The sequence below is a fragment of the Gorilla gorilla genome, chromosome 11 (genome assembly GCF_029281585.2).
Source record: "Gorilla gorilla gorilla isolate KB3781 chromosome 11, NHGRI_mGorGor1-v2.1_pri, whole genome shotgun sequence".
In the NCBI taxonomy this organism is placed as follows: Eukaryota; Metazoa; Chordata; class Mammalia; order Primates; family Hominidae; genus Gorilla; species Gorilla gorilla.
Genome location: NC_073235.2, coordinates 64,340,435 through 64,352,810, shown reverse-complemented (window position 1 = coordinate 64,352,810; position 12,376 = coordinate 64,340,435). Strand labels below are relative to the sequence as shown.

Below are 12,376 nucleotides of genomic sequence, written 5' to 3'. Positions count from 1 at the left end.
TTAACCAAAGTAAACTATGAATCAACATATTAAATTCTATTCTTAATGAGTACAATTGTTCTTTTCTTTTGTCTTTTTCTTATTTATTTATTTATTTATTTATTTATTTATTTATGTATTTATTTATTTTTGAGACAGAGTCTCGCTCCATCACCCAGGCTGGAGTGCAGTGATGCAATCTTGGCTCACTGCCATCTCCACTTCCCAGGTTCAAGTGATTCTCCCCTCTCAGCCTCTCAAGTAGCTGGGACCACAGGCACCTGCCACCACACCCAGCTAATTTTTGTATTTTTAGTAGAGACGAGGTTTCACCATGTTGGCCAGGCTGATCTTGAACTCCTGACTTCAGGTGATCTATCCACCTTGGCCTCCCAAAATGCTGGGATTACAGATGTAAGCCATTACACCTGGCCTAGTACAATTATTCAATAACCTTCAAAGCAATTAGATAAGCAGAACAATTGCCTCACCGAGGCTTTGAGAAATACAAATCTGTTTTCTCTTTTAAAAAATATTTAAACATTCTTTGATATTCAATCAATGTCCTGTTGTAATTAACATGTCCTATTATAACTAATGGCTCTTATCTTTTAGAGTAGCTTTCTGGTTGTTTCCGCTTCTCTATCCCATAATCTACAATGATTACCTAAAGCCATGCTCTGAAACTTTCAAGTCTAAATAATTGAAAAAATAGATGACTGATGCTTATGCTCAAATTTCAGTCTTTATTATGTGATTGATGCTCATTCTCAAATTAGGTAGCTCTCACTAATCAAAGAAATAGGTGGAAGCCCCTTCTCTGTTCTCATCCTAAATCTGAAATTTATAGAACATGGATGCTTCCCTGTTCTGTGTCCACTTGGTTAGTCAAGAAAACTTTGGAACTGACATCTTTCTGTCGAGAAAAATCTTGATTCCCAATTGGGGGAGTAGAGGATGAAGAGAAGAGAGATACATTGATATACATGTACTTCCCATGACATAGTAGGATCCTCTCACATTATCACGTCTCATGCCCCACAGATATCTTAAAATATTGCCCTAATTTCTTAGATGGGGAAACATTTTTTGTCTGAAATATAACAAAATATTAAACAAATGTATGTGAAAGTGATAATACTTAAATCGTAGAATAACAATACAAATCAATATAGAAATACTAAGAGCTTTTATACTGTGAGTGTTTTCTCAGAGAGAGTTCTGCTAAATCAGGTGTACGGCCCTCATTAAGCTATTTTTTTCATTCTCCTGTCTTCTCACAAATTTCCTAAATAGAATAAGTTATTCATTACAGTGGATTTAATAATTTCCTCCCAAAATACACATCAACCTGGAGCCGCAGAATGTGGCCTTATTTGAAATAAGGATTTTTGCAGTTGTAATTAAGGTAAGTATCTCAAGATGAAATTATCCTGAATTAGGATGGGCCCTAAATCCAATGATTTGGATGGATTTAGGATGGGCCCTAAATCAAATGACAAATGTCTGTCTTCACAACAGAAAATAAGAAGACACACAGAGACAACTGGGAGAAAGCCATGTGAAGATGGAGACAGAGAACAAAGGTCTATTGCCACAAGCCAGGGAAGACCAAGAGCCACCAGAATATGGAAGAGACAAGGAAGGATCCTCCCCTAGAGACTTCGAAGGGATTGTGGCCCTGCTGACACCTTGACTTCAGACTTCTAGCCTCAAAAATGTTAGAAAACAAACTACTGTCATTTTAAACCACCCAATTTGTAGTAGTTTCTTATGGCAGTCATTGTAAACTAATACACTCATTAAGTTGGTTGCTTTTGAAAACTGAGGGAAAAAATGTTTTTCTTCTTGCTTTTGCTTTCCTGTGCGTAAATATCAAAAACTAATTCATATAACACTATAAAACATAATTTGGACAGATTGAAGAATTTATAATATTGAACCCCCGAAACAAGTTCAAATTTTAGCTATTGTAAACATAGAAAAAGTAATATACAATACTAATTGGCTCTTTTTTACAGAATTTTCAAATATCTGCAGCCATGAATTTCAATAAAAACATTATTAAATTATTTAGATGAAATCTAGAAGTATATAATCCCATTTGTTCATTTACAACTGAATTTTGATTTAATGCCCCTTCTGTGATCTACTGCATCTGCTCTTCCCGTTAACAATAACAACAAATTTCCATAATGTGTTGGAGAATCCAAGTAAAGGAAAATAGTGGTATGATGCTACTTTTTATGTTCTTACTTTAAAGATCTTATATTTTTGAGACATACACTTCTTTGAAGAGCTGATGAGAGCTTTTTCCAGTCCCAAAAAATCTACATACAAATTTTTTACATAGAAAAATTTACATGCTCTGTTACAGAAATCACAAGCTCCTTGAAATCTATCTACAGCTTCTCTAATAGTCCCCAAACTCCCAGGTTAAAAATATCTACATTCAGGCAACTGTAGAGAGTTGATAGATGTTGCATGCATTTTGGTGTCATGTATACTATTCACATAAACTGCTATTGTTTTTTCTTTAGACTTCGAAATTCTTTACTCAAAACAAGATTTCCATTGATATTAACAATGGTGCTTACTCTGGTAGCACATATACCATAAAGGGAATATTAATAATATATTCTAAGTGTCACTGAAAAAATTTCTTTACATTATGAAGTTTTAAAATATTATATTCATGGGTGTTAATTTATTATCCCTTTGGGAAACATTTTTCTAAAGGAGATTTTATAGCGGAAGCATGGGAGAATGGGATTCAATACAGAGAAATCTGATTCACAACAAACTGTCATGAAAAGAGGACCTCCAAAAGTTTTAGGTATACCTAGTGGGGGAAAATGTTCCCAAAGAACTTGAATAAATACCTCATCTGTCATTAGGGTTGCAATTGATCTGCCAATCTCATGGTACTGTTGACCCTTTCCCAGGGGTCCCAGAAGAATGAACAAAAATCTGTAATTAAGAAGAAAAAAAATGTTTTAAGGTAGAAATATAAAAATAATTTTAGTAATACAGAATCACTCATCTCAAAGGAATTACTGAAAATGGAGATTGTGATGGCAAATACTTCCATAGTTTTTCATAGTTCATTATTATTTTGAAAAATTTTACCATGATTGACCCTTATGCTTAAGATCCTCAAGCAATGGGAATGCATGGTTTTCCGTGTTTTTTTTTTTTAATCACAGTGTTTCTCCGTTTAGTTATCTGTACAGCATGTGCAGTTGTTATTGGGAATTTTAAGGATTCTATGATCCTTAGAGAAGGGAAGTGGGAAAAGTAAAATCTGATTAGACCTTTCTAAATTGGAAGGAAGAAAACTCACTTGTATGCAAAATGGCAAACAGTTCAAAGGGGACAAAGGTAACACAGTAGCAAAACAGAGAAAATATAGAGTCAAAAAACAGTAGGTGTATGTGCAATTTTCATTATAAAAAATTATTGTCAGGAATCAAAGATCAGCCAGGTAGAAGAAAATGGGGAGTTAATGATCTATTATTTATAATGCTGAGGAATAAAAATAGCATCTGCACTATAATATTCCATCTATATTAGGTCGAACATTTGGCAAATTCATCATCACAAGTGGTGCTTTTAAAGAAATCAATAGATACTCTAACTTTAGCAGACTGGTAATTGCCCTGTCTCTGAGAAGGTCAATCCTTCTGGGAAATTTTGAAAATTAAAGAATGCCCTATATTCTGCCATATCATTCTATGGTGTTAATTTGTTAAATGGTTTATGCTATTAAGTATGAAGACTAATGGCTTCACAAGGTGTACTAAAATAGTTACTATAATTCTACTCCTCATTTAGTTGTAATCTTTAGAGATTGTACATGTTTTTACATGAGGCAAATATTACACAATTGTAGAGGATGTGACAATATTTTTTGTGTGTGTCAGTGACAACTGAACCCAAGCCAATTTCTACTATGTAGAAATGTCCAGTATATATTAAAAACAGGAATGGTTTAATTCGGTGGCAGGTGCTTTATCAACTATAATAGCTTTTTAAGAAACTCCCTAACCTATGTACATCTTGCTATTTTTCAGGTTTCCATTCCATGGGCTATTTTTAAAGATCTAAAAGATTATTTTCTGACATTTCTACTATGTGTTGCCATCGTATTAATAGGATGCCCTTTTGTCTTCCCAAAAAAAGGATAATAAGAAACCCTGAATGGCTTTCTTTATTTTGTTTGTCCAACTAATCTTCTTCCATTTTTCACCTTTCCTAACTAAATAGTCTTGTCTTTAAATCTTTTCTCATACAGTTGCTCTACAGTGGCCCTAATTTTTTTCTCCGTTGTTCTCTACACATATTTTGCTATCTCAGTATGAAATAAGGTCACTTAAACCTGACAGTTTTCACAGTAAGGGTATATAACCCCATCGCGGCTTTTTTCTACTCATGGGAATTTTTCTTTTCCTTCTTTTGAAATACAAGCACTATCATTGTCATAAATAGCCATCATTTGCTCATAGTTCACCAGACACCTTCCTAAGTGGTGGAACACAAATGCACTGCTTGGAGGACTGAAAAGAAATTTTAAACTGCTATAATAGTAACTCTACCATTAGCAAGTTTAACATCTTAGATATAAATCCCAGACTCCCAGAAACCTTGAATAGGTTACAGGTTGTCCATAGAAAACATATAGCCTGAATCACACAGTCAGATGCCACTTTAATGTGCTCAGTTCATCCTTTCCCTTTGTACATAAAAGTTGATGTGTATCAGTAATCTCAGTAACTCTCAAACAGGATAAACATAGACTTCTTTCTATAATCTGAACAGTAACTAGATTCCTCCCCCAAACCATAGTCAGACATAGGTACTTAACCACTGAATCCCGTTCCAGTCAGCTGAGCTCTTACAAAATGAGGCCTCTCCTGGCTGTGCTGTTCCACAGTTGTAGAATATTTTATCCATAATCAAAGCATGGAGTTATGTAATCTGCTATATTTTGAGTTAAGGCCAAAGATTCATAGACGACATATATTCTACAGTTGATACAGTACCTGAACTTTTCCTCAAGTAACTTGGCTAAGGTATTCACTGTTTGGAAGAGGAGGCGCACTAACAGCTTTTGAGATAGCTGTAGCATCAAACAAAGGGCACCAGCCATATGGGAACGGGGCCCTAAATATACATGTTTTGCTGTGAGAATAGGACTAGAGTAAAAGGCTATCTGCATTTTGGAATCACACTGATGGTAGAAGTATGGAAGAAAACAAGGTTCCTGGGTAAATTGCTTGGAAATTAATGTGCTAAAGTCAATATTCTGTGTTTCCTTTCTTTTTTTTCTTTTTTTCTTTTTTTTACAGTTTAGTAATGGATAGCCTTATTCTAAAAAATGAGAAACAGCATAATTCAGTTTGTATTATCCCTAAGTTGTTATTTTATTGTTAAATGAGAAACAAGTTCTGATCATCAAATTAAATTTGTACTTTTAACTCAGATCCAACCACACTGCGATAATACTTCTACCAGTGTTTCTACAGACCCTGTGTGTCGGAAGCCCACTGTGCCTAGGATTGAAACATATATTTGACGCTATCCTAACGATGGCACTTGCATGCATTTTGAAGGCCTTCTTATTCAAGTGCAAGCAAACCTTAGTAACTTTGCTGTTTTCGAGTTTGACCGCACTCATGCACAGGATCCTTTCTTTCTTTAGCAGACAATTTAATGCAATCTTTGAGAAAAAGCTAACATGTTACCACTTCTTTTACCAAAAATGTAAAAAAAAAAAAAAAAAAAAAAAAAGGATTCATATGGCTTCAGGGTACCTTGAGATGAGGAATGTGCCTAAAATGAAGCAGAAGTTTGAGAGAAGGGAGGAAAGAAGAGAATAATTTTTAAAGCACTTTTCCCCTCCTCCACAAACAAAAATTAATAGTAGTTTTGTGGATTTCACATTAGTTTCTAGTCAAAACTCTAACAGAAAATTACATTGAATCCTCATTTTCTTTCCATGAAAAGATGGTTTAAGAAAAATACAAAAGACGCTTTTATACTTTTTACCTGGTTGGGATTGGGACTTCAGCCAGTCCTTGAAGCAATACAGCTGGAGACAACCTGACAAACGCAACTACTGTTCGATCCAAGAACTCCAGTTCTCCCACTAAGATGTTCGATGCTTCAGCACCTGGAGGAATCTTTTTCATAAAATGCAGATCAACCTGCAAGCATCACCAGGTAAATATGATAAATCAAAATTGGAAAAATCTGGTAAATCATATTCTTGCACAGTGCTTCACATATAGTAATCCATGAATAAATATAGTTTAAATAAATACACACAGTTAAACATCTCATTTGCCCTTTTTCTATAATAACCTTTTTTCTTTACTTGTGGATTATTTTAACTTGTCATCAATAAGCTGAGTACACTGGTACTTCTACTTATTATTTTTAAAAGAAGTTTCTCCAGCCTCAACAATCTTGAAATTTTAGACAGGGAAAAGTAAGCGAGTTCAGTTAAATAACTATTATTTAACCATAATTTAATTAGCATTTGCCAACAGATTTAATATTTTATACTACATTACCTAATTTTTGTACATAATACATTTTAATTGATACTCAAATATGCTTATGTCAAAAGAAATATAATCATGTTTCTCTTTACAGTATAAATTATGACTTTAACCTTCTTCTCTTTTCTAGTTGTTCTATATTCTTCACATTATATACTTGGCCTGGTAATTCTTCAATATTGGTTTTTCATCTGAGAATTTAGATATGACACAGTAGAAAAAAATAAGAATAAAATATTAACATTTAGAGTTACTGAAGAGCTATAGTTGAATTTCTGACATGAGATGTTTGTGATTGAAATGAATGTACACAAAGCAAAAGTGATCATTAACAAGAAGAAATGCTAAGAATAAAGGGTGAAGTCTAAAAAATGAATGCAAAATATCCTTAACAATAAATATCAATTTTTATGCATAGGGCCTCAGTGAAAGACAAGCAGTGACTTTAATGTAAATTGTACAAGATCTATGTCTTGTTTCTAATTCACTTGAGTAGCTTTTTATGAAACTCTGTTTTTAGGGGAATAAGAATTTATCTGCTCTAGTAATTGATCTTATGCTCTGATGTTAATGAAATGAGGGCCAAAGATCAAAGTGGGAATAGCCGAGAGAGGAACGAGCTCTGGCAAATATGAGTGAGGCTGAGAAGATTTTTTTTAGCCTAGATAGTTCTTTTGCAGGTTTAATGATTTGAGAATATTTTTCTCAAAAATTTAAAATGAAAAAATCCATAGTAATACTTTAGTGACTACATTAAATATGTTGCTTTCTGAAATCAAGATGATAGTACAGCTATTTGGAAGTTTTGTAACTAATTAATCTTTCCAAAGAATAAGGATACCACAAAATATATAACCTAGTATAGGAAGCATATATTCTTTCACAAGGATTAAATATAAAAATATCCTACAGTACTCCATCAAAAATATTAAATAGAATCATTATTTTATTTTAAAGGAAAGGAAGAATGATTTAACAAAGCAAAACTGCCTATAAAAATATCTAACAAATATTATACATCCAAAATTTTTAAGCTACAAATGTACTCCAAATATAAATTTGTAAATTCATAATTAATGTACACTGGATTATATAGCAAATATTTTGCTTTTGTGGAATCTGATCTTTTAGTTTATAGATAGCAAAAGTATTTATTTACTATAATAAGTAAGGTTAAATTTCATGGGATTTGTTGTGGTATTTTTGTAGGTATTTATCTAGTTAGGAGAAATGTACACATTTAAGATGCTTTAAATTAGTAATGCTTTACATTTTCATTGTAATGCCAAAATTCCCAAGGAGGGAATAGAAGATTTCCCATATACTATTAGCTCTGTGAGGAAAACATAATAAATTTCATAATCCTTTCTGTTACTAAAAGAATAAACGGTTAAGTTTTCTCTCTCAATGGAAAGAACAATGATACAATATAAATATACTGAACAAAATTTAAAATGAGAAAACATCTTTTTTTAAAATCCATAATTGATATGAATTATATTGATAATACCTGAAATTTAAATTCCACCTTGAAAATTCTATAAACTCATTTATTGCTTGACAAATGCCATTGTCTTAACTACGAAAGTCTGTGCCTCGGGCAAGTGGTGATTATAGAAATAACTGTTTAAAGATGAAATTTAATTAAATCAAGAAGTACATAGTATGTTAAAATAGTTAAATTTTGTAAAAGAAAATATATGGTCATTACATATGATCTTTAAATTTACAAAATATCTAATATATCATTGATACCTGTTATTTAGAAAAAACATTAAAATATACAGAATTTAAATTCAGGATAAGCAAATTCATCTTTTGACTTCAAATGGAGTAAGTTATAGTACTATAGCACATATCTAGGGTAGCCATTGTATTATACTCATTACATTACATTATTCTTGGAGTAATCATATACTTTGGGAAGTAATCGATTATATATTATCTAATTATATTATTCTATATTATGTATAGTTACATATTATATTATTCATGGGGCAACCCTATATTTTGTGTTTGTGTACTATATACTTCATGAAGAAACTTATTTGACAAACCAACTATCTTGTTTGGTTTGGTTAAGTTTTTGAGACAGGGTCTCCTTGTGTCATCCAGAGTGGAGTGCAGTGGTGCGATCCCAGCCGACTGCAGCCTCGAACTTCCTGGCTCAAGACATCCTGATCCTTCCAGTTCAGCCTTCTGAGTAGCTGGGACTACCGGTGCGCCACCATGCCTGGCTGATTTTTTCTAGATTTTGTAGAGATGAGGTCTTACCATGTTGCCTAGGTTGATCTCGAACTCCTAAGCTCAAGTGATCCTCCTGACTTGGCCTCTCAAAATGCTGGGATTACAGGTGTCAGCCACCATGCCCTTGGCCCCCTAAGCAACTTTTAATATAATAAAACATTATGTTTAAAGACCTGAATGTGACCTCTTATAAAATTATAAATATGTAAAGCAGCTCTAGAGAATCTAGGTTGAACTACATCCCTAAGAAAACTGTCAAGTGAACACAAACACTTGGAATGGACAAGAAGGAAATCCTGGGAGTTTCTGGTCCTCTGAATAGGATCTTGAAGAAATCGAGCTATACTCTTCTGGGTCTGTATTTACACTCATGCTTCTGGGCTGTCCAGACCTCACCTTTATGCTGGTAGTGGAAAGATTTCTTTCTGGGCCTTTGATACTTAATCTGTGGATGAGAAACAGTTAACATTTCTAGGGAACAAGGAATGAGATTAGATAGAAGACCAAGGTGAAATTGGAAGTGTCTGGGCAAACTACACGCTAAGAGTTAAAGGAAAAACAGATGGAAATTTAAGGAGAAAGTTTAAGCCTTCAGCCCATTATAGAAAGTACAAGAAACTTCATAGGGATTCTCTGGGAAGAAATGGTGTCTTGATACTAACTCGCCAGTGATCTTGAGCAGCTCTCTTAATCACTCTATAATTCAGCTTTCTTGCTGACTAAATAAGGAGATGTCTAAGGTTTCCTACAGTTCTAGGATTAAATAATACAACTCTCTCTAATATGTTTCATACACTAAAGCTAGATGCAGACGGAAGTTCTTTCTATGTAGAAAATTATGTGAAGCCATCTCTGGGTCATTTGAAGTAAAAGAAAACACCACCAACATAAAATACCTACGTTCCACTGTCAGCTTGAAAAACAAAAACAAATATTGCTTTGACACATCTGCCTTTTAAAAGTATTATGGGAAGCTAAAACCTGATAATTCCAGTTATTTTCCTAATCATTCCTTAAGTAAGTTTGATAGTCTATCCACTGGAAGGGTTACAAATATGTAGGTTGAATGTAGATGGAATAAATATGATCAAATCACATAAGATGAATAAAGACCTTTTTTTTTCTTAACACCTCAAAATGTTTGGAATCTGCATATTAAGATTCTGGGGTTTTGGAATCTGTATATTAAGACTTAAAATATTAAAACAGAGAACTAACCTGGAGACTAGGTGAATTCTGATAAATTCACTACTAAACTAAAATCATAAGGCTAAAAATATCAACTCATGCACCTGCAAAATCTGGCACTAAAATTTGTTTCCATAGTGATAGATCACAATTGCTCTTTTCAAACTCTACTTTTCTGCCCTCTCAGACTTTAAAGTAAAAAATCTTACTTAGTCTTTTTTAAATTCCAAAACTGGGCTTACATTATTTTGAATCTTGAAGGATTCATTCAACAAATATATACCAAATACTATTCAAGGCACTAAAGACCCAGTGGAGACCAAAACATTCAATTATGGTCTGGTGTTCTATTTCTGACACTATTATTTCTACTACTACTAATAACCACACTAATAAGTGTAACCACCTTTTATTAAATACCTGCTACAAGTCAAGCACTGTTCCAGCACCTCTCTCTATATTATCTCATTAAATCTTCACAACGAAATTGTAAATAGTTTTCTTACTTTGCAAATGAGAAGGCTGAACTTTAGAGAACTTCTCCAAGATCAGCTAGTTTATAATGCCAGAGTTGGGATTCAAGATCTCATGCTGTTTCTCAAAAGCCACATTCTTTCCAGTGTGCCATGCTATGAACAAGAGACTTTCCAGTGTGCCATGCTATGAACAAGAGCTGACACTAAGTAGAGGGCTTTAGAAATTTAACTTGCCTATTAAAAGATGAAACGGGCCAGTGATGGCAAATGTGAAGAGAAAGAAAAGAATTAAAAGAAAGGAAATCGAATTTTGACTCTTCCATAGTTTTAACTGTTTGGGGGGGGCACCAGAAGATGAGACTACTGCCTACAACTGGCAATCTTCATTTTCTTTCATATGTGATGAAGTATTCTTGAAGGCTGCAAAGGCAGGTCACACAACCAAAAGCTACATGATATGGAGATATACAATCAGTGTATAAAGGTTATATTATTTGTAAAAAGTTAAATCACAATTTATTTGAAAGGAGGAGCTATGTGCTTTATAATGATTGTTTCTGAGGATGTTAAATATGCCTTCTTTATGCTGTTAATGCATTTATACATAAATATGCAGCTCATTACATTATTGCTTTTAAGATCATTTCAAATTAAGAATATCAGAAATTAAATGTATGGCAGTTTGTGACAACTTTTTCCAACTTGCAGATGAATGAAGATGCAATGCTTTAAAAAGATAGTTCTTAGAGTGGCAGATGGAATACATTTGAACTGGCTTAATGTTTGAATCACATGCCTCCATACAGTGAAATGAGCTTGGAACCACTGTAGAAATAGAGCCCGAGTATGCCCTCACCTCTCTCTCTTGCTGGTGTGGAGGTCCTTTTTCATGCCTTTGTTTCATCCCACATGGACTAGTATGCCCCTTTTGTTGGCCTCCCAGTCCCTGCACGCATAATTAACAGACTTAAGCTGGTACACCATTCTCCCACGGAGACTCCGCCAGGCACCAGAGGGAGAGCATGCATGTAACTAGATCTAGATTATTTAGGCATTGTCAGAGGGATTCTGAAACAGGTCCAAGGAGCTGATCACTATTAATCTTTTCAGAACCTTGATTCAGGCTACTTCCTCTACTGCTTCCATCCATTCCCACCTCCTCCCACTACTATAATTATTGCCAGTGCTAAGGGCTTTATTAAAATATTACTCTGAGTTACTTCTCTTTCAGCCACTCAGATAAAGAGAATTGTTAACCTGCCGTATTTTCACCAAGTATTGAAACTCCTTCTCTTTTGCATTGTCTTTTTTTTTTTTTTTTGAGATGTGGTCTCACTCTGTCACCCATGCTGGAGTGCAGTGACACGACCTCAGCTCACTGCAATCTCTGCCTCCTAGGCTCAAGCAATCCTCCCACCTCAGCCTCCCAAGTGGCTGGAACCACAGGCACGCGCCACCACACCCGGCTAGAAACTCCTCTTTTCCACTCAATTGTTACTTTGCCATAGCTTGCAATGGTACATATACAATGTCAGGAATTTGCTAATCAAAATCACATTGTCACTGACTCATTTTCTAAGAATACATTCAAGTTAATGATTTCACTTTAGTTGTCTCCAATTAGATGTATCCCTCAACACAGTCAGTTCTTAATATGTTTTTATTTAAAACTCTGCTCAGTTTTACTATGTCCTTCTAGGATTTCCTTACAGTAATGACTTTTCCTTAATTACATTAACAATTCAGTTTTATATTATGATTTGCTTTCCCACAAATAGAAGAAAAGTGATTTTGAACACAAACTAGCCAAAGTTTTTAAACAATAGATTAAACTTGGCTGGGTGGCGTGGCTCACGCCTGTAATCCCAGCACTTTGAGAGGCTGAGGCGGACGGATCACCTGAGGTCAGGAGTTCGAGACCAG

The 12,376-nt window shown here is 34.2% G+C and overlaps 1 protein-coding gene and 1 long non-coding RNA gene across 10 annotated transcripts in view; one reads left to right on the top strand and one right to left on the bottom strand.

The window, feature by feature from the left end:
• LOC109025956 (uncharacterized) overlaps window positions 1-1,989 on the top strand; it is a 29,621-nt gene extending 27,632 nt beyond the window's left edge. For both annotated transcript variants that reach the window (XR_002004916.4, XR_008677333.2), the window contains exon 4: window positions 1,501-1,989. This is a non-coding gene — a long non-coding RNA (uncharacterized lncRNA). The remainder of the gene's footprint in view (window positions 1-1,500) is intronic.
• Window positions 1-12,376, bottom strand: part of SLC4A10 (solute carrier family 4 member 10) — a 360,081-nt gene that overhangs the window by 99,145 nt on the left and 248,560 nt on the right. For 4 of the 8 annotated variants that reach the window (XM_031008812.3, XM_004032704.5, XM_031008813.3 and 1 more), the window contains 3 exons: window positions 11,310-11,399; window positions 6,028-6,185; window positions 2,862-2,949 (listed from right to left, as the gene is read on the bottom strand). In XM_031008812.3, coding sequence (XP_030864672.1) covers window positions 2,862-2,949; window positions 6,028-6,185; window positions 11,310-11,399 — 336 coding nt within the window. The remainder of the gene's footprint in view (window positions 1-2,861; window positions 2,950-6,027; window positions 6,186-11,309; window positions 11,400-12,376) is intronic. The other 4 variants (XM_031008814.3, XM_004032705.5, XM_031008815.3 and 1 more) reach the window with 1 other exon arrangement.